Here is a 26,247-nt window from a genome sequence, read left to right on the forward strand (position 1 = left end):
CTTTATTTGTCCAGGGGAGGGTTCTGCTGAGCATGCACGCTCTATTCCAGCTATGCCCTTCTTCGCTTTCAGACTATGCTGCTGCCCCATAAAATGGCAGTTCCTCTGCTGTTGGCCTCAGAGCAGCTGCTCAGCACCTTGCACAAAGGTACCTCTGTAGTAGTTGTTGAAGAAGAGGTTGTTAGTTATTCACTTTCAAGCAGCCATGGTTCCCCCAGACTCTCTCAAGGCTTTAGGCTACTGCTGTCCTCATTTGACTGGTCTAGTCCACCAGCACTTCTGTTGGAAAGGTTTGTTTGTTAGTCTCACTAAATATACTTTTTTTGTGGTAAACCGACTCTCTAAAGAACGGCGGCAACTGACGATCATTCTCTTTTTGGTTTTTTTCTGAATTGATTCATTTTTTGCTGTGCAAATTGACAAACAGTGGTGGAAATGTATGGCGCAATTTCCAAATGCCCGAGGCAACATCCAGGCTTGTTTTTCCCGATCCGAACAGACCAAAACAGGGCTGATGGTGTTCGTTTCAGCATCGACTTTGCGATGTTTGCACATGCAAATACTGACAAAAAAGGGGACCTTTAATGCTTTTCCTTAACTTCTGTCATATATGTTGTGTTACGTTGTCAAATGTTCATATTGAATGTGGCCAAATTTTCAAATAATGAGGTAAATGTCTGTGAAAGTAATTTGTGTGAGCCAACAGTTCCAGTTTCAGACTGCTCTTACCACTAGCTGTAGCTGATAACTGAGCTAACAAGCCAAGCAACAAGTAAAGCTGTCTGTCTGTCCACGAGGAAACTCCATCATTTTCTTCTCCAAAAAATATGTTTCACCAAAATCAGTGAATGAAGTTCCTGTCTGTAAACATACACGCGGCGCAGCTACTGTCACAGATAACGTCGCCTGGATACTAGTGGCAGGTGTGCAGTTACACAAACACCTCGTCCCCGATGATGGTTAAAAGTTAAAAAATTACCGTCATGAGGTTTGTCCACGCCCTAACATGAGAGACGCTTAACACATGCAAACAAAACAGTTTCCAGATTCATCTGCACTTACATCCTGCCAGCATATAGATACATCTGTTTTTTGTTGTTTGAGAGTTTTACTACCTCAGCTGCCTCAGGAGACCTGAGGGTGTAATGTTAAAAGAGGATAGACGTTTAAAGCTCCCATAGATGAAAACAATGATTGTTAATTGTTCACTTGTAGCTGAATAACCCACTGTAAGTATCTGATGAACTTTCCTGTATTTTTATGTCGCAGAATTTATTGCAGCAAAAAAAAACGACACCATGTCAGTTTTTCCTAATGTTGTGCAGCCCTTGTCCAAAATGTAAAGATATTTACAGACATAACATAATCATATGCAACAAGGAAAAGTCACAAAGAAAAGTAGCAAATACTGAAATTGGAGAAGCTGGCACCTGATAGCAGCGCGGATTGAGCCACCCATGAACGAGTTATTATCTCCTACAGCAGTGCATCCAGACCTCAGCAGGTCCTTTGTGTAAATGTCCTGTCGTACTGTTCACATATGAAGATCTTTCGATCTTCTGCAGCTTTAGTCTCACCTGAGTTTAAGCTCCACCATCGACAGCTCAGCTTGGACGATGATGCGAGTCTGTCTTTGTTCTGTTGGACGCTGGGAGCAGTGCATTCTGCTGTTAGCTGAGCTTTCAGGCTTTTAATAGACCGAAAATGTGTTTCAAGTATGTAGCGCATACACAGAGAAAATATTCCTCAATTAACTATACTCAACAATGCCAGCGTGGTACTTCAATTCTATCTGGCTGTGGTGTTAATGGACATCTCACAATGCGATGTTTGACAGAAATGGAGAAGCCGCTAGAAACTGCAAAGAGTGAAAACATGGTGCTGTCCAAAATTAAAAATAAACTGTAAGTCCTTAAAAATGCAGTTTCTAAAAGCTGGTGAAAGCATTCAGATGTCAATGAATGCAGCTTTTGTGCACACAGCATTGATTTCTCGCGTAGTGAAAGTTAGTATACTACTTTGTACTGCTGAGGCATCGGGGCACATGTATGGTGGCATGACATGTTGTGGACGTTGTGAGAAGCAGCTCAGCAGTCAGCTGTGGGCTGCTAAGAAATGGTTAAAGACTCCGGAGGAAGGAGGCTGACATTCTCAGCCAACATTATAAGCCCAGTGATGATGATAATATGTCCCATGAGAACATTTGACTTCCTCCCTCACACCCAAAGCAATCTTACTCCAGCTGATGTCACTCGCCGTGGTCAGCATCGCGTTTGACTGCTCAATATTTCTGAGCACGATTTTGTTTTTTACAAATGCAGCTGCTGATTCCCACGGACACTTTTCGTCTTTGACCTTTAGTTAAGTTGATGTTTGTGTGAGGCCATTTGTCACGATCTAAACTCCTATGAAGTGTCATTTGCTGTTTAAGTACATAAATCAGCTTACTGACTTAAAAGCTTCGTTTCAGCTGGATTTCTTGCTGATGCTTCGGGCCGTGACTTTTTTCTCTTTTTTTCAGCAACATCAATTCATTGAGCTGTAATTAACACCAGCTTTCATTGTCCTTCCATGACATCGCTCCGAGGACAAATACAAACTTAATAATTCCCTGTAAATCTGTAGCTGACAAATTATGAGAAGCTGTTTTTGGAATTTTGGAAAATGTTTGTCATGTGCTTTCTGCTAAAGGGGCCACTCTCGCACTCGCTCTCCTTTTTTCCCTTCTCTCTCTGACATTTTCTTTACCGTCTGTGAGCTACTGTGCTCCAAAATGATGGTACATTTTATTGCCCATTTCTAATTACAGTCCTCTCTCCAGTCAGTTTTTTGATTTTCTGGCCAAGCTACAAGCTGCAAAGTCATAAATGTCTGCATTTTTAAAGATCGACGATCCCACAGATTCTTCTGCCACTCCCTTTTAAGTTGCCAGGAGTAGTAGGATGTAAAAGGTGCCACTCGCAGTGACAAACCCACCGTGAATTATCCCCCGACTGTGCAGTCCCTCAGCTAAGCGGTGTGTTTTGGTGTCTTTCAGCGTAATGTTTTGGTTTTCCAGCCCCCAGTGTTATTGTTTTGGAGTTTCATCGCCCTCACCAGCTTTCTTTCCTGAGCATTTAGCAGCTAAAGACTCAGACATTTCCCTTAGGAACTGGTGGAAATTAAAACAGAGCTAGGAGGGTGAATATTTGACTCAAATACATCAGGTGGACACACCAAATCAATGCCAACGTTGCTCTGTGTCTGCTGGATGTGTAAATATGATAGATAGTTAGACTTATGACTGATTAGTGCAGGTTTTACAGGCTCGGGCCTCTCTGGGGTCGTGCTGGTGCCACTCCGTAGATTATGTCTTTTTTTAATTTCCTGTGGGTGTCGGTTTCCTCCAAAAAGCCAAAGATATTTGGATTGGAAACTGCACGTTTGCAGTTTACAATGAAAATGATGGCAGGTCTATCACTCACAAAATTAATAATTTTTGAAACGATTGATTGAGAAGGGGACAAAAGCAGGCTATTCATTTTTAACCAGGAAATGTTGATTTCGCCAGCTGACATTGTTGCTAGCAGATATTATGAGCTTTAATTAGCTACCTAATTAAGATAGCATTAACTCCATGAGTTGGTTAAAAATGTCGGATGTGGAATGTCGAATGGAAAAGCTGGGGGACCAGCTGTAAGTGGGGGGCCCATAGAGGCCGGCAATAACCATTCATCCTAAATATAAGCAATTATAACCAAATTTTATTTTGAATCATTTATCGTTGCTTATGTAGCCTGTTTTGTGGTAACAACCCCCTCTCCTAAATGGCACGAGTCATCATCAAAACATCAAAAATGCAGCTGGCCACATGAGTTGAGAAATGGAGCTACTGATCTGAATATAGGAACTAGCTAACGTTGGGATGCCAGAAAATAAAGCATAATAAGAATAGGGAGCTGTACCCTCTCAATTCTTGTAAGCTAGTTAGCTGGGCATGCTATCATTCGCAGATTACGTTAGAGGAGATGAACATATAGTATAATCCATTGCTTAGTTTTGTAGTGTAAATCGTGGATGGATGAATGGATGATAGACATGTTTTAGTGGTGTTTGATTTGATTTATCTACAAACACTGAATCTTCATCAACTGTCTGCTTCAGCAACAGTCAATGAAAGATGAAGTGAAGTTTTGGAAATAGCACAACAGCGTCAGAGCGATGACTGCTTATACCTCCGAAAAAAGCTCAGCCCTTTTTTGCTCTTTTCCTTTTTCCTCCTCAAACACTCAGGAAAGGCTTTATTAGACTCGGTGATGATGGTTGGACTGAGTGTCTCTCCTGTTCTACATCTCCCCAGTGGCCTGTCCCGTAAACCTTTTATTCCATCTCGGGCTCAGTACTTTACAATCGTGCTTATAAATGCTCCGTTGAAGGTCACGACCCCTCACGGGCCCTGCAGGCTCATCGGCCTTTGGATAAACACGGCGCGAGACTATACCACTCCGCTGCTCACCGAGACAATGATGGAGTCAGACAGCGTGTATGTGGATCACTCTCACAGACATAAACCAGTAGTGAGCTGGCGGGGTTATGGAGATAAGGTGCGCTTTATTTAGCAATGCCAACATGTTGGAGCGTAAACCCTCACAGAGCAAGAGCAGTCATCTGCATGTAAAATGCGTGTAAAGATTACACAGAAGCCCATATTCACACAGCGGTCACTATCCTCTGACATCATGCTCAGGGTGGGAAGCTCAAATGTTGTACGTGTGCGCTCTAGGATGAAAGTCCTTTAAATGTAGGGGATCTGTAATTTGATGTTGGATATTGAAAATCTGGAGGGATCTCTGGCCTTATTTCCAGATGATAACTCATTAGCTAACATTAGCATGTAACCACATCCTAGCTAACATTACTGTTTGACTACATCCAGTGCTTTTCACTTCAAGGGCTTAATATGTGTGTCCAAGAAAACAGCTAACATTAGCGTTCAGCAACGTCCTAGCTAACATTATAGTTACCACGTGTTACACGATTGGATAGGAAAGGTTTAAATTCATTCTAAAATATCAACACACATCTTGGAAGCTTTGAAGTGAAATGCACAAGATGTAATCAAAAGGTAATGATAGCTAGGAATGGTTGAATGCTATTGTGAACGCTAATGGGTTATGAAATATTTTGTTTTACCTTGGCACATGGCCCAATGTTTGACTCTTCACTGTCTTTTCAGTTGCTGATCAATCAGGAAGAGGCAAAACAAAAACAATTTTTCAGACTCCCAATGTTTATAGTACTTGCAACTTGAAATACAACAGCATAACATTATCCCAGCATGACATCAGAAGAAAATGGCTGCCGTGTTAATATGGTCTGTGGCTTGATTTGTCTTTTAACCTTGGCAGCCGTCGGCATTCAAAAATAGCTTTCGTTCTAAAATGTTTAGTAACTTTTGAACCTCGAGTTGTGTCCATATGCTTTAAAAACGCATGTAAATGTTTCTGAGTTTCTGAGTTTTTCATTGCTATCACATGTCTTGTTTGGGCATATCAGGGGCTCTGTATGAACGTGGCATCATGTTCTGCAGCATTGATTCGTCAAGGAAGCCCACGTAGTTTCCTCCTCCGGGCCAACCGGCAGTGGATGTAGCCAAGCCACTTTTGGCGTTCATGCTCAACTGATTATATATTTCCCGAAATATATGTCATGTTTGCTTCAATGTCCTCTGTTGTGATTTAATAACCTTTCTATTTACTCTCTGAACATTTTTGGACACATTTACATGGTCAGTAAATTATATATAGGACACTCTTGTTTTTCACTGGAAAACGTTGAGGATAATGTGATAATAAATTGCTAAAAATCATATAGAAGTCTAAAACATCCAAGTACATCTTTTTAAATAAATAAAAAAAATATAAAAATAAAAATCCTGAGGTTCTGTCTGAGTTCATAGTAAAAAAAACCCAGTCTGGTAAAAATGTTGGTGAATTTATCCATTCTCAGACAAAGCAAATATAAAAGTGTGACTTTAAACGAGGCAGACTGAAACCTAAAGTCCTGCAGAATGAAATTATGAATGGCACTTGATGCTGACTGCAAGAATAGGGTAGGAAAAACAAAATAAATAAGGGAGAGTCAGGTTCCCCAAAAATCGTATTTGAGACTATTTAGCAGATCTAAAACTTACGAGACAACGATAAATTAAAGCAGTGACAAAGTTTAAGCTGTAGCTGTCAAAGTGTGTGCTGAAAGAGTTGAAGGAGTTTGTCTTATAGAACAAATTACCAAGCAAATGGACTGTGATGTTTATAAGGGCTTAATGAGCGTCTGTTAACAATGTGTCTTATAGAGACACAAACAGCGACTTAACTTTGTTTCCAGTTTTTTCTCTTTTCGCCTGGATGCTATCCATTTTTTGTTGTGCTTTTCGTGTCGGCAGAATAAGGAAGCTTATACCATTGTTGCACTCAGTCGCTCCGGCTAAGAGTGTCAGCTAAATGGCTGAAATGCAAAATGTAAATGCAGGGGAACGAATATTCACTCGACAGGGTTGTTACTCTTTTATGCTGATTTGGACAGCGCTCTAACTCAAAGACATTTCCTTGACGTTCATTTGTATTTTGCTTGCGTATCTCGTCAGCGCAGTACACTGTGCCTATGCATATGCAGAGCTCATCGCCTTCGTCTTTGGCTGGATTGTCGGAAAAAGCTGTCAGTGTGCAGGCCTCATTCTTGCTCACTGATTATTTGTATGATACTGTGTTTATGATGACTTTTGTCTGAGCCCCTGTTTTTCCTCTCTCCTCTTTATGGCTTAGGATCTGAAGAAGGCGCTGCCTTTCCCCCCATACCCTGGGGAGTTTTTGCACCCGGTGGTGTATGCCTGCACGGCGGTCATGTTGCTCTGCCTCTTCGCCTCCATCATCACCTACATAGTGCACCACAGGTAAGAAGAAAACACCACCTTCGTTTAAAGTATCAGCCATTAGCTGCATTTCTGCGTCTGGACACCCAGGCAGACGCTTATGTAATCTCTTTATTTCTCGCCTTTTTGCCTTCATGGTTTACAGTTTGTTTTTGAGGCCTCTGTCACAGATCCTGGCCTGACTGTGGTGTGAGTCAGATGCTTAAGGGTGGCATAAAGCACTGCAGCCTGCCTGACTAAGAGGATCTAAAACACATACACAGATGTGTGCCTGTGTGTGTGTTTCAGACAGGAATGTACTGTATGCTTGTAATGGATTTCTAAGTGGTACTCAGGCCACCTTTGTCCCTTTTATTCCACACGGAGATAAGGACAGAGGACGGACCGTGTGACTCTGGTGGTTTGACACTGTGGCATCTGTCTGCTTCTCTTAGGTTCATCTGCAGTGGATGCTGTTATTAAAGCAGGGGAGAGCCTGCCTGCCATATAATTTAGCACGCCAATTCATCATCTGTTGTTCCTGTAGAGCATCAGTCACTTTATCATGTCCCTGACATTAATGTGATATTATTGTAATAGCTCTCCATCCATTTTAATATAAAGGAAAGATGTCTCAAATGTCTCATTTTCAAAAAATATTGTTTTATTCTAAGAATAACACAATTAAGTGACATTTGTCGGACAGATTTTTTTCTTGTCCTGACTGTGACTTAAGCGGAAAATGTATGAAAGCGTGAACGCGCTGCTGCATTTGCAGCTCGCATCCATCTGTGTCACCTGGGACAGAGACTGGGTGCGTCCTCCTGCAGTCAGACAGTGATGACAGCATCTGGGGCTCCAAACAGCAGCATCACTTACTGTCATCCAGCACTGCAGTATTGACTGAAGAAAAGATTGAAAACTGCAATACAGGCAGGAGCAATTTTAAAAAATTGCAAGAGATTTTTTGTGGTTGAAGTGAAATGTAAACAAACGCCGCTGGATGTTCTGCTCTTCTGTGCAGAATGAGTGGCCTGCAAATCAAACAGCAGGTCATTCTTTATGTTTTATTCAATATTAGTGGGAAAAAAGAAGAAAAAAAAAAATGATTCACAGGGTTTAAAGGCATATTGACAGGAATGTGGTAAAATCCCTCAATCTGGGGGCGTATTTTAAATGAAATGGTCGTTACTGCACCATGCTGCATTTATGATGCATTTAGAATTCAAATATTCCCTCAAAAAATCCTCCTTTCTTTAATGAAACATTATAGCTGCTAAACAATAGTGGTACCAAGGTAACACAGTTATGAGTGTTGATTTTGTGGATACATAAAAAGCCTGTTTTTACTAGTACTACTTTAAAGCCCTTTTAACAGGGAAAAAAAATGGAGGAAAAAAATAACTCAGGAAGAACCACAGAGGACAGTGGTGCATGAAGGTGCAGTAGCCGGTAGCTCCTCACTAGGTATTTATGTATATTTGTACATAAAAAACTGTATATATGTTCTGTAATTTGAGTGGCATTAAGGAGTTTACAAACTTTCATTTATGACGGCTGGAAATGTCACAAGGTCCCTTTAAATGCCCAGTTTTGTAGAAATATGTTCTTAGAAACATTCAAATGCAGAAACACAAACTCAAACTCAGTCGCCTGTTTGGCAGCCTCGCCTATAATTCTTCACGTATCTGTGGTTTGCAGAAGTATTACCTGCTAATATTATATCCTGGTGAACCATCCCCCAGGACGGACTGATAGTGTATCAGCAGATTACAATGACAATTCATATTTGGAATGCAACATTTATATGGAACATGTGAAACCTGGTTATTCATATCCCATGAACATAACAGTATTTAAGTTTCTGATTGTCTGCCTGCAGGTGGGTCATCTTTGTCACTATTTCCTATCGAGCTAAGTTACCTTAGCTGTCTATCTCATCACCGGTAATGACAAATTAGAGCGACAATACCATGTCTTCAGTCCAGACGACAGACTTTTCTTTTATTTCAGTATGTTGATCATCATTACATCATGACCTTCATTTTTTCAACTGACCAACCATTTCATTGCTTGTGTCGATGACGCACCTGTGAGCACGGCAGAGACTGATAAGATACCTGGTGAACATGTCATGTCATGTGCTCCAGCTAGCTCACCCACGTTTCCTAAAAATGGGTTAAGAGCTTTTCCAGGATCCTGAAAGCAGGCTAAATGTTAACACGGGTAAAGCATTACTGCGATATTCGAACAATCTCACTGTAACCAGGATACTTGTGCTAACGCACTCATTCATCACAAAATGCTTTTCAGAGCAAAAAGACATTAACTCCGGTCCAAACTAGAGCGAGAACAAGCCCATATTTAAGACATGAAGCCGGAGCTTTTGTCTGTCACACACAAGGGAGGGTTAGAGGCGTTTTCATTCAACTGTGCTCAAATTAACAAACTCCAACACTTCCTCGTCCTCCACACCTCCCTCCAGGCACTCCCCAGCTCTAAAACACATCTCTGTTTAGTAACACTCGACTTGTGTAGTATCACTCCAGCTGACTGACAGTATCCAAGCCGTGAAGCGCCGGGACTGCGTGTTAAATGGGTTGAATGCGAGGGAGGCTGTTCTGGGATAGACACAGTAGATTGTGCATGTTTGAGTTTGTCACTTTCTCACTTCAGCTCACTAACACATACACACGGGCATAAATATATGCATACAGTACGTGCTGTTGGCTTCCTCTGCCAGCAAGATAAGCCAAGAGAGAATCTGTGATTATGGGTGCAATGCCGAAGCATGATGTATAAGCCTAGTAAAGGAGATAGTGGTGGGTATCATGTCTGGAAGGCAAAATCCTTTGAACTCAATTGGTGCAATTTGCATCAAAATTGTTCCCAGAGTCATAACCCAATCAAAATGGGACGCACTGATGTCATGAACATAGTGATGGAATCAGACGAACGTAGTCTTTCCAGTCTTTGAGCTTAAACATCCATAAATCCACTTCGTTTTCATATGAAAATAATATTTCTTCAGATCACCTCACATTTATCAGACAAAATTAAGTTATTTGTCAAAACATATCTGGAAAACAGTGTGGCTAATCAACATTGTCAGGAAATGACTCAGAAAAATATGAAACATCATAAAGATGCCAAAATACACTGGTGTGGGGCTTTAAAGACATGATATTTAGGCTAAAAATACAGCCCTAGATAAAGCCCACTGCTAACTTTATGGCATTATTTCTGTTTATGTCAGCCAAAGCATGTTGTGAATCCTGGTGGAAAAACCGTAAATAACTTATAAACATAGCACAAAAAGTAAGGAAATTTATGTTTGGTAGATTATTTCTTTGTTGTAACAATGCTTCTTGGCAATAAATCTTATACTGTTGGAAAGCCTGTTTATTTCCCTTTTAAATTGTGCCACATTTGTAAGGAACATGCACTTGTGGGATATGCAGCAGAGCTGAGTATGTGGGTTGCGCCCATGAAAAATTTGCCAAATCTTCTCTGCCAAACAGCTTATTCTGCTATTGACTCTTGTTTGGTGTTGTTTGGTGGATTGGATAATTGAAGTCTGAAGAAACAAGACATATTGGCAATTTAACAATTTATTAATTTAACAAACAGGAGCCTCAGTAGCGTGTGGAAGAATACCGCAGCTCCACTGTCCAATCACAGCTGTGCAGACTCTCCAAGAGTTGCTCCGAGGCATCTCAAGAGCAAGATGGGAATGCTGTTTCCAGGGCATTTTGGCTTTAATCTTGTACAGTATGAGGAACTTGAAATCACCCATCTTTAAATTCAGTCAATGCACAGCACCCAACATCAGACAGACGACGTTAGCAGCTCGCTAGCGAACATAGTGGAGCAATTAGCGGCTAACGAGCCATTTCAGCTGGGAGCTGGTCAAGAATAAACAAGAGCCGGACTTACATTGGTCAAGTAGGCAGAAACATGACTGCAAATGAATTCACCACAAGTTATAGGTTGTTATTGTTGTGTTTACAGCTTGTTGCTGTCCTTAAGTGGCCAAATAAACTGTTTGTGTGTGAGTTTTGTCTGATGATGGACCACAGTTCATTGCACTGAACATAAATTACTGTATATTATTTTATATGTGTTGTTACACATATACTGCCAGGAATATATGTTTTTTTTTTTATATTGTGTTATTGATTTCAACCATATATAACGTGCTACTGTCAGGTTGCTGCCTTTTCTCCGTCATAATTAGCATGATACCATTTCCATTTCTTCATTGAACGGAGCTGCTACCTATGGTTTATGGGACTTATCAGCATGTTTGAAGCGTGTCTTCCACCAATGAAATGGCTTACCTGAAACTACCTATTGTATAATGTGTCATATTATACTGTCCATAGCTTTATTGCCCCTTACATCTGGCTCGGCAGTGGGTACAGGGTGAGAGAGCAGATGCAGCGAGAGGACAGTTTTATCCCCCCCACACGCTCGGGGGAGATGGGGATGTGGAGGGTTGCCAGGTTAATGTACTTGACCCAATGAAAGCCCAAAGCAGAGCCTATGAAAACCCCCTTCCAGGGAGGCCAGGAGCCGGCCTGATTTATGGCCCCTTTGCTGGATGGAGTTCAGTACTGGGACGGCGGCAGAGGCATCGACAGCAGCAGCTTTAACTCTCCCTCCCCTCACACAGAGCAGTGAAGCCCGGCCCCAGACACGCCTCATAGCTCACTGCTGAGCCACTGCTTCATCTACAGTTGGCTCACGTGCAGCCGGGGCTCCGCTCCTCCATTTTGGGGAGTGGAGATTTCCAGCACAGGGTTATATAATTTCAAATGGTGACAGTGACTGTATTGATAAAAAGGAGGGAGCTGACACAGGAAAGCAATTAAAAGAATTGATGGTGTGTTAATTCACACAGTACTACAAATATGTTAGTATTGTCTGACCTATTTAGCCTTTTTTTCCAACAGCTGGATGGAGGTGGTAATGTGGGTTAAGTGCCCTGCCCAAGGCTCTGTAACCCCCCCGGCTGATGCCATATTTCATAAAGTGGATATGAGTGTGTAGTGTTACATTGTGAAAACTTCAATTGGCCCAGCCAACTGGAAGCAATCTCTTTTTATTTCATCATCAAACCAGCTGAGTGATTCCTATTTGTGTGCATATACCCCTGCATGTACTGTAAAGTGGGAGAGAGAGCTGTGTAGGAAGGTCGTACACTGAAGAACACACTTCACTTCAAGAATCTCTGAATAGCCCTTTGCCTCAGGTCCAACACTCTAAAATTACACAGCGTGGTATCATTTTTGTCACCTGAGCATTTAAATTACTTGTAACCTGTTTAATGCTGCAGCGTCTCTCATTGCGTACGCGCCGGGTTTGACCTTTTTGAAAAGGTGCACATCTTAAAACTGCAACTTTGAATTTTTATCACTTTGTTTTCATCATCTGAAGATTTTAAACAACATCTCTGTAAGCGCTGTTCTTTTGAACGTTCAATCAAAATGAACTAGAAAGCAGTCCGCCTGCGTCACCGACTCCTGCATCTGGCATAGATCTTCTTTGAAAGTTTGTGTTGTCTTAGCTTTTTCAAAAAGGACGTCTCATGAGGAAACCATTTGTTTCTTGTACAGTAGCCTTGTCCACACAGAAACAAAATGAAAGACATGATGTTTATATTGGAGCGACTCACTGAGGAACATGTAGGGAAACCTCCCAGCATGCACCAGGGCCACATGGGTATAAGTCCATGGGCATCATTTTTTTTCTGTTCCTGCATTTTTTTTTACTTGCACTATTGTGTTTTCCTACAATGTTTCAACTGTTCCACTATGACATTGTTTCAATATACTTATTAAAGGGATGTCACTCTAATGTAAGCACAAGGTTTTGAAAAGCAGTCAACTGGTCTAGAGTTGCACCATTACACTGTTGAACTCATTATGGACAGTTTAAAAACTGATGATCAAAATCGGTACAGCAGAACCAGAGAGATTGCATTTTTCATTCCATGCATTCTTCTTCCTTCTCAAAACCTGGCACCTACATTACCCACAATGCAACCTGGCCACTTATTGACATCACTGGAGGTAATTTATCCAGCCACAGAGGGCTCTATACCCCCCCAAGATCTGTAAACACACTTTGATGTGTTAAATTGGCGGAGTTTCCCTTTAAGAGTGAATGTGGTTAAGCTGTGAGTGATTCAATGTTTTACCTGAACATGAAAAAAAAGTTTGTTGCAAGATGAAAAGAATCATATTGACTCAACTTGAAAATATCCAGTGTAAATCATTACTTGCCTTTGAAAAATCGAGCCAAGGTTAAAATGTTTTCATTGTACTAAAAAACTAAAATATTCTATTATTCAGCACATGTACCGGCAGTGGGGTATGTAATGGCTTGTTTGCACTACTCAAACTCTATGTGCAGCATTCCCTGGGCTCTCCTGTGGCTGTTAATCTATATGGCAGTGGCAAGGTAAAAGAAAAGGGCAATTTATGCAGACCTTGTAAAAGACTGGCCTAAATCATACTTGAAGTGAGTGATGTGCAGTGTACCTTGAACACCGAATATCAATGAGATTTTACTTTATGATGAATCACAGAACACTGAGGGGTATGGTATGGACCTGCTAATTTGTTTGATTCTCTGTCTTTTTTGGCAGCGCAATCCGCATCAGTCGGAAGGGATGGCATATGCTTCTCAACTTCTGCTTCCACACGGCTCTGACCTTTGCTGTGTTTGCCGGCGGCATCAATCAAATCAAATACCCCATCATCTGTCAAGCAGTAAGTGCATTCCCTTTTCATTCATTCCACTCTCAAAGCTTTTCAGAAAATTGATTACGAATGTCTGTGCAGGTGTTGGCAATCATGGCCCAGAGTGGAATATGTGGACATGTACTAACCCAGCTTTATGGGTCTGTTGTGCTTCAGGTCACTCTTTTAGTTTTGTGTTGACACAATGAGCCCTGGTGATTCAGGCTCTCTGTCTTTCTATTGTTTGTCTATATCCACTTTCTTCACCAAGGGTTAGTGATAGCCCAAATCATATGTCATTTTTTGGAAGTTTAATAAAGTAAGACTTCTATACATACATGTAAACACTTTTCCTTGGAAGTTTAACCTTGCAGTGACATTATCACAGGTGAAAGGCTTTCAGTGGCTACACACATACACAGGTTTTGTTTGTGGGGGTCAGTTTAGTGTCAGTGATGGTCCCATGCCTTTCAGACTGTCGTGTTCAAAGTTCACAGATTATAGTTTGTCTTCTCAGTGTTTAAAAAGTTTCTCTCACTAATCCATGTCCACATTTGTGGATTTCACCCTTATAAAGCGATGAGGCATGGCTCTGCGGATGTCAGTTTGTAGCTTGGTTATACATTTCTCAGCAAATGCTGGAGGGATTTCCATGACATTCATGGTCCCCAGAAGGATACATCTTTGGTGATCCTCTCAAACTTCAGTTCTCACTGTTCAAGTTTTTCTCCCTAAACCATGTCCACAATTATGGATTACACCCCGCGTTATGGCTCTGTGTGTGTCAGTTTGTTGCTTGGTTATAAATATTTCAACAACTACTGGATTCCCATTACATTCATGGTCCCCAGAGGAGGAATTTTGGTGTTCATCTCATATTTCCTCTTGGACCACCAGCATGTCAAAACTTTAACTTATCTTGTATAATATCTCACATCTACTGGAAAGATTTGGTGCAGATATTCATGGTTCTCAGAGGAAGTACCGTAATGACTTTTTACTTGACTCTACGTAATGACATGTGGGAGTGAAGTAATTGAACACTCATTAGATGGATAAAATTTGGTACACACATTCATGTCCTGCTCAGGATTTTTCTTAAGTACTAATTATTAGATCTTTTTTTTCCAACACTTTGATTTTAGCCACAGCCATCTTAGCAAACCAAGTTGGTGAACATGATAATCAATACACCTGCTAAACATCAGCATGTTTTCACTGTTGCTACACATGCTCACAATGAATAGTGACTAAATACTGACTCAGAACTGTTGTTATGTTAAATCTTGGTCTTATTCTCAACTATTTTCTCTGCCTGCTCGTTTTATTACATCTCATTTGGTTCAAGATAAGCTTTACTTTCACCTCCATTAAGCCTCATCTCTCTGTAAACACAAAGACTATCTATGTGGGGACAGCTTGTAAAGGATGTCTTCAGCCATTTTGTGAATAATGAGAAACGCCCAACCTTAAGTTTGCGAAATATAACCAGACAAAGGGGGAAAAAATGGTTCACTGAAGTCTCACTGGATCATCAGGAGTTTTTCTGCCACACGACACCAAGACGCCGAGGATGATGGATGTAGGGATGCTCGCCCCATCTTGTGATGCAGCAGTGTGTCCCTGCAGTTGGACGTTCTGACCCTTTTGCAATCAGTGTGTGGTCACACGGGTGATGCCTCCATGTCTGCAGCCCACAGTTATGAATGAGTGAGCGAGACTTGAGGAGGGACGTGGAGATTTGGGTTGTGTCAGGGAGGGTTTGGAAACAGGTCAGAGAAATGCTCTCTTGCTTGCTGGCACCTGGCTATTTTTAGGTCGTGATACAGCAAGAATGTTGTCGGAGGATATAGTATATGAAATGATATCGTGTATATAGTAAATTTAGAATGTATATACCATTTTAAAGGAACTAGGAAAAGCAATGAGATTCTTGTTGTATTGTCAATGGTGTTAATTGAGTGTATTTCTGAAGGAAATGACTAAACCAGCGACAGATAACAGATGGCAGATATGTTTGAGGAAGTTGGAATCCGTGTTGAGATAGGGGTCAATGTCAAAAAGAGAAAAAGTGAGAATAAAAATGTAATATGTTCCTTTTTCTACTTTTTCAAATGGTTGTAAAGCCATATGGTCCTGGTGGATTTCCCTTCCAGCTGATTGATAGTTGGACCTGTTCAGGTTGTGAGCATGAAACATGAGCTGAAGGAGAGCATCCTCTACTGTCAGCTCACCTCAGCGGGGAGGCATTTACTGTATGTACCTGCAAAGAGATTGATGTGCACCACTTTTCTACTTTTCACTCACAGTTTCAACTGCCTTCACTCACTCCTTTTTTCCTATCAATGGGCCTTGTTCGCTCCCTTTGTTGTTAGCTGTAGCACGTTAGGGACCCAGCTTCCTCTTCTGCTGTCACAAGCGCTTTAGGTGGCCCTGTGCTCCGCAGTGAAGAGACTTTACCTTTACATGCTGGAATGCAGAGCGTCATATTTCATGCCAGCCAGCTTTGCCTGATCCGCCGAGCAGAGGGCTCAGTGACAAGGAAGTCTGTAAGAAGTCACCACTCGTGTCACAGCCGTCAAGTGTTCCTCCACAACTGCAACTGACACGAAACGGCTGGTGTTGTCACAAAATGCAGCTTTCCTCCCTCACCTGCGCCCTGCTGTTTAACATCACATTGTAACAATTAAGCTCTTCACTCTGCAGAGTCATCTTCAGGATGGAGTGTACTCTTAATACTCCCCATAATTGTAAGATCAAAATATACCAACACCAATATGTAGTTTTGATAGTTTATTGGTGTAAATCATTATCATATCCGAAGGAGGCATACTTTGTTAAGGGTTAATTAGTTGAGGTTGACCAAGCCTTTTATCACCTTTAACAATCAGCTTAGGCTATATGTCAGCCAATAGGTGACAAGAGGTTGCCAAAGATATCTTTTAAGTATGTCGTGTTAACATTATGTGCACACCAGAGAATACTAAACCTTTCCAACTGCAACATGTCCACCTGGAATAATGAGCTACAAAATATAACCCCTTCATAAAATGCGCCTTATTAGAAAAGTAGTACTTCTAAATGTTAGTCAGTGTCGTTGCAGGTGTGGTTGACAAAGCCATGTAGCCTTGTTGGTCCTTCTCTTGCTCTTTCACATTTATCTAATTTTATCCCGGGGCCCTTTGGATGCTTCTAGCTGCTCCTCCTTTACCCAATCACTGCTAACAGGACGACTCTCTGCAGATTTGGGCAGGAGCCCAGATTGTCTGCTGTTCCACAGGGATCGGGGCAGGCCCCACCAGACACAATTTGAGATAATTACAGGACTGCTCGAGAAGTTGTGTGGCGGCACGACGCGCACAACACGCATGCACACATTTAAATGCACACATTCACACACGCGGTGCCTGCTGAGTTCTCTGCACTCCCCCCAATCATCCCACCAGTGCTCTATACACACTCACACACACACACACACACACACACACACACACATACACACACCCCCTCCCTCCTCCCAGGGGGGCACATAAGTACATGCTCTCCCTCCGACAGAAGGAACTTCAAGGAGCTCTGAAACTAGCTTTGGCAGTTCTCGCAACACTTCAAGCATGCACTCCCCACCCAGCCCTCCGCCCCTCGCCCTCCTCCCTCACCCTCCTCCCTCACCATCTCCACCTGCATCCCACACTCGCTCTCCCCCTCTCTATCTGTATGCCACTCTTCAGTCTTGCACCGCCTCCCCGCCCACTGTGGCACTGTCGCTATGCAGCATCCGATGTCTTTACGGCCTCAAAGTCAAAGTCATCTCTGATCTCTATTTCTATCTTTTTCTTCCAGCGAGGCTCGCTTTGTCATTGATTCGAGCAACACCCCAGCTGTCACACCACATCTTCTGTTCGCCTGTATTAAGCAGCCTAACAACATACAGCGAGGCCCCGTTTTTCGCTCCGCCTTACCTCACCTCACCTTAGGCCATCAGAATGTGGATCTCTGTTGATTGTTCAGCGAGTGTGACCAGCGTTAAATAACCTATTAATTTAGCAAAGAACCTGTCTAAGGACGTGACCTAGATCTGAGGTTACATCCAACTGTCAGCTTAAAGATGCTTTACAGAGGATTTTCTCATTAGTGTGCCACTGTGAAATTAGTTGTGACGGCAAACGCTGGCAAAAATGAAAAAAAAAAAAAGGCTCTAGACATTACAGTATCTGCAGTGATTGGCTTTGTGCTCGCAATGGGTCCAATTTGAGTGTTCCTGAGCTCATTTCCCCACGTGTGAAAGGCTTCCGGTAGACTGGTTACTTATGCATCAAAAACAGTGGGGAGCCGATATAATGAATATGCCCACCGCAGACAGCTTAGAGCGACTTTCGAGTTTAGCACTGTTAGCATATGCTAAAAGTGTTAAAATAATTCTTCTGACAGTGTTGTCTTTAAGGAGAATTCGACGCTACACTCAAGCCGAGAGGTGTCAGTCTGAATAAACACTAGAAAAACTGAAGTATATGGCGGAACATGAAAGTCAGCCGTTGCTCACACACCTCACACAGGAATCCTTTTAAATAACTAAACATATGAGGTGCAGAAAAAACACTCAGGGACAGTTTTGTCCTTTCCTCAGATTATCAACATCTTCCTTTTTTGTACCATGTAACTGTCTGGTGCTCTTGTTGAATTGCTTTTGGGTTATTTTACACTGTTGACAGAGGTTTTGTACCGCTTTAAACCATCCTACTGTTTAGTGTCGGCAGGTGCTGACATCCTCTCTTCACATTGTTTCACATCGTTGCCAGACACACTGTTCTCACAGGACATCTCATATTGTACTATCTGATATAGAAATGTTGAATCCCGACTTGCAATACATTGGAATTGATTGAAATTAAAGAAAATCTAAAGCGTGATGTAAAATGAAGCTAATCGAGACACATTGTACAGAGATTCCTCAATAGCTCATCCTTCCCACTGAAACAATATTAACAGTGACTTTACCCTGACATTAAACACCTTTGTCTTGGTCGCGCTATAGTTGGTCATAAATTTCAGTTAAGAAGTACAGAATGATCAAGTGCAGAGGCTGTTCACACTCAGTATCAACATGCATCCTGAGTGATCAGATCACAAGTGGACAGCTGTTGGTGCATCAGTTCACACCTGGCATCAACGACATGCATCTTGAGTAACCACTTGTGATCAGATCCCACTTCCCCACTCTATATGCAAACAAACACATAGATCATTGGAACAAATTGAAAGGATATGTGGCAGCTGTAGCTCAGGAGGTAGAGCGGGTCGTCCAGCAATCAGATGGTTCAAATCCCAGGCTCCCCCAGCTGCGTGTCGAAGTATCCTTGAGCAAGATACTGAACCCCAAATTGCTCCTGATGAGCAGTTGGCACCTTGCATGGCAGCCTCTGCCATCAGTGTATGAATGTGTGTGTGAATGGATGAATGTGACAAGTGCATTGAGCGGTCAGTAGACCGGAAAAGCGCTATAGACCATTTTTACGCACAAAATAGAAATATCTTCATATACATTGTTTGCTGAATCAACAAGAAGGCCCAAATACTTAACAATTTGTTGTGGACAGCATTTCACAAAGTTTGTAAAGCTTCTTTGAGCTCCATAACTCACAAAATTGAGCATTATTTCAGGGGAGTCTGGGGACTTTCTTTTTCTCAGAAGTTGCCTTATCGGTTATTGTTTCTGATTATGTATTTGTAAATGTGTACGTTTACCATCAATAACATGTTGTCTTCTTTAGTATATTTAGTGTAAATGATGAAATCAGTTGAAACAGTGTGTTCAGACAGCTGTTGGGAGTTAAGACAGGCTTGTACAGTGGTGCCACAACTAACTGACACTTGCATGCAATGCATTGCATATGATCACAAATTTTTGGGGAGGCTTGAATGATTTAGGATTTCACTGCCTTGTAAAGTTTGTTAAGTTTATTCTCATGCAATACATTTTTAAATCATGCAATTTGTTAGGGACTTAGTTCAGTGCTTAATTGAAACAGACAGTGTCCACAAACATCTGTTTCACGGATGAAGTCAGTTAAGTAGGCGGTCCTTCAATGTGGCCCAGGACGCGTGTGTCCACACTAAAAGAATGTGGTCACATGCGGCCTAGGCCGCCTCCAAATGTGGTTTGAGTGATGTGTATCCTCAGTGGATCTTGTGGGTGTTCACAAGTGTACTTGGAGCTGTCCACTTGTGATCGGATCACTCAGGAAGCATGTTAATATCAGGTTTGAACAGACTCATACGCTAGCTGAAATGAATGCAGGCTAATACTGTAGCCCTGCAAGAAATCCTGCCTTCATGAAGGTTGTCATTTTGGAGGATGTAGTTTGTGGTGCTGTTGAATTCTATAATGTTAACACTTGACTTCGACTTATCTGCTGTGAAGCTTGACTTGACTTTAGACATGAAGGCAAAAAGCTGAGGAGACTTGACTTGGTGACCCATAAATATTGAAAAATGCTCGACTGACTGTGTTGTGCTTTTTGGATCTCAACCAAAATGTCACGAATAATAAATGACAGAACCGGAGTGCGCATAATGTCTCCATAAGCTAATGCACACCTTTAGGTGCAGCTGCCAGTTCCCACTCTCTATAGCCAGCATATTTTTCTCTTTCCATCTGTGCAAATGATTTATTTATGTGATAGTTCCTGCTTTTAGTTAATAAAAGGGCACACATTCATTTATGTTAAATATTTAAGAATATTGCCCATAATGATAAAAATTAGTCTCTATTAAAGGTGGCATATAATGCTCATTTTCAGGTTCATAATTTTATTTTGGGTTACCACTAGAATAGGTTTACATGCTTTAGTGCTCAAAAAACCAATGAGTTGTCACATACTGTCCAGTGCAGCAACACTGTATTCCCCCTCTGTCTGAAACACTCTGCTTTAGTTCCTGTCTCTTTATGGCCTCCCCTCCAGTCACCTCTGATTGGTCAGCTCACACGTGCCTGACCCAGCACTGCTCACAAAAACAGAGCAGCTGTGCTAAATCAGTTCTTACGTGCCAAACTAGCCCCGAGGCAGAAATAAGGCAAAATGTCTGACATGTTTGCATAAGGTGATGTCACAGAATTAATGGCGAGACTGCTAACGAGGTGTTTCAGGAGCAGGGTTTTCTGTGGGGGAAAGGAGCTTCTGTTGGTGCGGACTATGACAGTTTTCACTTTCAAGATTTTTTACATGCACAGGAGCATATAAAAAATGGAAAAAGTATAACAGGTCTCCTTTAGTTATGAAAAGAAGTGAGCAGCTGTGCATGGAATTTGTGATTAAAAAAAATCTATTAGAATTTAGAAAATCTATTGATTTTGTGCTCCTACAGCTTAATGATGAATGATCTTAACTGCCGAAAGACTGTTTCAAATGACAGAAATGACCTGTCACCTGCTTCTGCCTCTTCATAATCCTAAGAGCGCTATTTCACTGCTAGAACCTTGTTAGTAAAGTAGAGTACAGCGCAGTATGTCTGTGAGCACTCAAGTTGAATTTGCCTTTCAGGGCTTTGAATTAACTTGCTACGTGTATGAAACATGACATCTTAGTCTTGTCTCTGTCTTCTGTCTTTGGCTATCTTACACATATAGACCATGAAATTGCACTTACCTGAAACTGCAAAGCTAGCAAGCTAACTATCGCTAACAAGCTGATGCTGCGATATGTGGGATTTAAGGCTGTAAAGACTGTGTGTTGGGTCACCAAGTCCTTACTTTAGCTTGCTCTTCTGCCTTTTGTTCCCGTGACCTCACTCGTATACAGAATGGAGAGAACTAGTTTTCGGCTGTCACAATTTCCTGAGTCTTTATCAAACTACTTTTTTATGGGCGTGCAGTTTCATTTATTTATGCAACACTGACACCCATCTGAAGCGATGAAAGACGGCGTTTGAGGTGACGGGAGCTGTGGCTTTTTAATGTGGACGCATTGATCAGGTTTTCTGGGGCCGTTTCCAGCTCCTGTTTTGTTAACAGTGCAATCGCTGCACTGCTCACTGATCCGATCACCGACTGAAATTATGTATTTACCCAGATTTTATATCAACAAAGGCACATGAGGTGAAAGCACACAGCAACTATGAATACTAAAATATCAAGATACGACTGTGTTTGCAGACTTTCCTAATCCACCTATCTATCCGATGATTAATTATAGGTCTTATCTAAACAGACTTCGCTCATTTAATCCCACATTTTTGTCAGGTGCTTAAATCATATTAGCAGTCTCATGAAAACTGTGTGTAATTGTTTGACAGACTTGATGGAAAATTTGAAGTTTTTAAGTTTTATTCTTGTTACACCACGTTCCTCACTGTCTGATGTATAATCTTATGTTTCCACGGAAGATGAAACACCCCCTTAACTTGAGTAAAATCACTTTGGCTTTGTCCATGTTTGGGAATGTCGGATAATGTAAGTACACACCTCAACAAAATATCAAAGAAAGGTCTAGGTGAGTCGTTTTTAGACACTTTAATGCAGAAATATTACATATATATTTTTAACTAAGGTTAGGAGTAAGAGTGGTCTCCAGTGTCAAAGTCAGATGCTTGGCTCACCTACACCCGGAAAAGATTCTGACACACCTGAGAGGAAACATGGTTCGACCAATGAGGTGGATTTTCTGGTGATGCCTGTGTCTGACGAGCATTTTGGTTTACCTGCCTGCGATGGCAGGGTGCTGCTCTTGTTGGATTACTCATTTGTTGTTGGTAGATGATGTGATTTTTGTCTTTGGTGTCATTGTTTGGCTGCCCACTAGTCTGAGATACTGTGGGTGCCCATCATGAGATTTTGTAGTGGGGCTGTGATGACAATTTGTGGTCTCATGCAGAGTTGTTGTGACAGGTAAGGTGGTGGTAGTGGACAGGAGGATGGTGTTAATCAAACTATGATTTTCATCTTGACAGATAACATTCTCGTCCAGCAAAAAACAAAAATGTCAGCTGGTGTATTGCCAGTTTCTCCCACCACTGTCACAGTAACTTAGAATGGCATTCTTTCAACCTGATGGATAATTGCATTGTTGCAAGCTGCCTCTGAGGGCGCATGATTGAGGATGTCCAAAACCTGACACAAAGTATATTTTGATTGATAAAGACAACTCATACACAGTCCCTGTATTGTGACCGAGCAACTTGGACTACATTTTGTACAATATTTCATCAGAACATATCCATACATATCCAACACTTCCAGGATTGTATCTACGAAAAATCTTTGCAATATCTTACTTATAAACTATGTCACTAACCCTCTGTTGTGGATCTGTGATGATTTAATCCTCACCTCAAGGTGCACACAAGAAATAAGCAACCATGGCTATTTACACGAAACAAGTGACACTATTCTATTCTTCAGCACAAGATGATACTGTGTTAGACATGGAAAATGTACTTACACCAGGGCCGGCTCTTTCTTTGCTGGCCTTAAACTAGATTTTGTTTGTGCCTCCAAAACACTCACCACCAAATCACACACACACTGAAAGAGATGGACAAATTAATTCGACACAGACGGCCGCGGTGCCACAGAGGTTGCTTTAAAATGTGGCCATTAAAAGATTAGACATTAGATTATTATTCATTTTTAAATACAGGCTGGAAGACATTACATAGGTATGTTAATTGTATCTTCCTGGCATATTTATGGACCACAAAACATGCAACATGTGTTCAGTATGTCCAAATATGATTAAAAAAATACAATTTAACCTAGCTATAAAGAAAAGGATAAAACAATTTGGGGCAATTAGTTTGTTATGTATTAAAATAGTAAATCAAAACAAATGTATGTTGGTAGAAAACACTTGTAGCGAATGAACAAGCAAAGCTAGCTGTAGCTAACACTGTTTGAAGGTAGAAAGGTGGCAGGGTCCGCCACATATAAAATGTAAATGTAAAATGTACAACAGTATGAAATTGTGTTGTCCTTTAAGGTAAATTAGATTGTTTATTCAGTCATTAGAACGAAGAGAGTTTGTTTATTTAGTTATAAAACAAATCAATCAATGAAGATCTTTCTCTTCTGAATAAAGTTTCTTCCCCCGAACTACATAGCGCCCCTTCAATACCAGAGTCATCCAATCAGATTCAACTAGCAATCTCATACCTTTATGCTGTGTCCTTTTTTCCATTTCCAATTTTCCCTTCTTCCACCCTCGAGTGCCTGCCTAAATTCCCTCTTGAGAGCCATTTGTGTAACGTTACTTGGTTCATCGAAATAAGTTTCAAATGGAGATTACAAGGAGACTCAACATGATGGCACTGCTACAGAACAACAAAACGTTGACCCGGCAGGTGACACAACGCTACCAAGAATTCTGCTGGGTTACCATGGCTACGCACTGAGATCTTGACGTTAGCGAGCCAATTAACACTGTAAAAAGTGCGGAGCAAGCTGTCAGACGCATTGTGTGGCCCCTCCTGTTTGTTGTGGCCCTAAATGGCCGCATACTGTTTATGGTCCGTATTAAAACACACCTCAAAGGTTCATTTACAGTCAGATAGATATTAGCACTGTATATGCATTACAATTAATGTGCAGGCTGGTGTTTTGAAAACCCACCATACGGACAACATGGCTGTATTGTTGTGTTTTTGTTGGTTTGGAAGTTGAAACTGTAAAATCAGCCACTTATGATTAATGTGTGCCCCTCAATCATTACACTTCTGTTCTTCCTCTGTCCTTAATACCATACTATAAACACACTTCCTGTCTGTCTGCTCTCGGCACTAATGAAGCTCTGAAGTGTGCCGACTCCGCGCCGCTGATTGACTTCCCCATCCCGCTCTGTGCTCTATAACCAGCTCAAGGACACTTCCAATTAGCATCTGGACTGTGGTACACTAGCTTCAGTCCCTGGGCCTATCAGGCTGCAGAGAAGCCGTTTGATTGGGTATCTCAGGTTGTCAGTACATCATGAACAGACTTACTGGGTGGAGAAAAGGCTTAGTGCATTTTAATTTTCTCCCTCCTCTCTCTCTCTCTCATCTCTCCACTCTTTCCATGAGCTGGCAAAGCCTTTAAACAAAGTTAGATCAGCTCCCCCATTCAAACATGATTCATGAATATTAAAAGGAGGACGAGCGCAGATATGTGTACAGTGCGTTTTGGAAAACAATCACGCGCTGATAGTTGTCAACGTGACTATCATTTATATTCAGATTTATTATTCACAGTGTACACCTCGTGTCCTCTAACTCAACTGATAAGGAGCTGCTCAGTATAACCTCACCATAATGCTCTTATCCCAAACAACCTTGATGATTCAATAGCACTTTTTGAACCTGTCTTTCTATTCTTGTATTATTGTCTTTTTACTGACGGATAAGACAAAGCAGGCAGGTCTTGAAGGAAAACGTCTGTGGAGACATCCTTGGAGTGACATTGATGATGTTTTTGAGCGAGGAGAGACAGCTCTAACCCCCTGAACATCTTTACTTTGACTTACAGGAATATAATCAAGTCTGACATTTTTCACAGAAGCGTACTGTACAGCATATATATCAGCAAAAGTTCACAAAAGTCAGATAAATAACTTGATGTACCCTCTGTCACCCTGTATCAGGTCGGGGTCGTGCTGCACTACTCGTCCCTGTCGACCATGCTGTGGCTCGGGGTGACGGCCAGGAACATTTATAAACAGGTGACCAAGAAGCCTCCGCAGAGCCAAGATGGTGACCCGCCTCCGCCCCCTAACCAGCCCCTGTTGAGGTAAGCACAAAACCTCGCAACCCTCCTCAACCCTGAATGCCTCTAGACGGAGAAGTACTCTGTGTATGTGTGCATATGTGTTTTTGTGCCTGTGTGTTTTTGATCTTTGCTGCACTGTTACTGCTGCTTGTGCATCATCAGAGGGCAAGCACTGCTCCACTGCACAATTATTTGCTTTCTTATTTGATTTTTTTTGACAGTACATGACCTGCCTGAGACGGTCAGATGTAGGTAGAAGTCATATAACAGGCTGCTCCTGTTCCAGCTTGTATTTATCATCATAAAGTGGGAAAAAAACATTCAGATCCTTTGCAAAAGAAGAAGCACCAATCCAATAATGTAAATATAATCTATTACACGTAAATGTTCTGCATGAAACAATTTGCAGAAATTTGGCCACTGTGACTAATGTATTATTACATGTACATGCCTGTTTATCAGGCTGTTGATGCATCAATGCAGCATCACGCTGTTGTAGCTGCTTGAGGCGGAGCTAGTATTAACTACTTTGTTTGCAGTTGGGTAGTGTAGTCCAGTTGCTCCCAACCTATAGGGTTTGACTTGTCAGTCTGTCCATCTAGCCTATTCTCATGAATGTGAAATCTCAGGAATGCATTGATGGAATTTCTTCTAATTTAAATGGTCAGTTTAATGGTCTGAGGTCAAAGGTCAAGGTCACGGTGAACTCATGAAACATGTTTTTGGCCATGACCCAAGAATCCATACGCTAAATTACACTCAAATGTCTTTTGGAAAATTTATTAAATGATGAAGTGATGACATTTATAGCCAAAAGGTCAAAGGTCAACTTTACAGTGACATAATAATGTTCTGCAAAAACGCTTTTCCGGTCGTCATTCAGT

At 41.5% G+C, this 26,247-nt stretch overlaps 1 protein-coding gene across 1 annotated transcript in view; it reads left to right on the plus strand.

Annotated features, from left to right (window-relative positions):
* The window catches only part of adgra1b (adhesion G protein-coupled receptor A1b), a 173,498-nt gene that overhangs the window by 134,711 nt on the left and 12,540 nt on the right, over positions 1–26,247 (plus strand). The window contains exons 15-17 of the mRNA XM_084376205.1: positions 6,804–6,931; positions 13,542–13,665; positions 25,239–25,384. Of these exons, the coding sequence (XP_084232331.1) occupies positions 6,804–6,931; positions 13,542–13,665; positions 25,239–25,384 (398 nt within the window). The remainder of the gene's footprint in view (positions 1–6,803; positions 6,932–13,541; positions 13,666–25,238; positions 25,385–26,247) is intronic.

The sequence above is a fragment of the Pagrus pagrus genome (assembly GCF_965226575.1).
Source record: "Pagrus pagrus genome assembly, chromosome: 15".
Lineage (NCBI taxonomy): Eukaryota > Metazoa > Chordata > Actinopteri > Spariformes > Sparidae > Pagrus > Pagrus pagrus.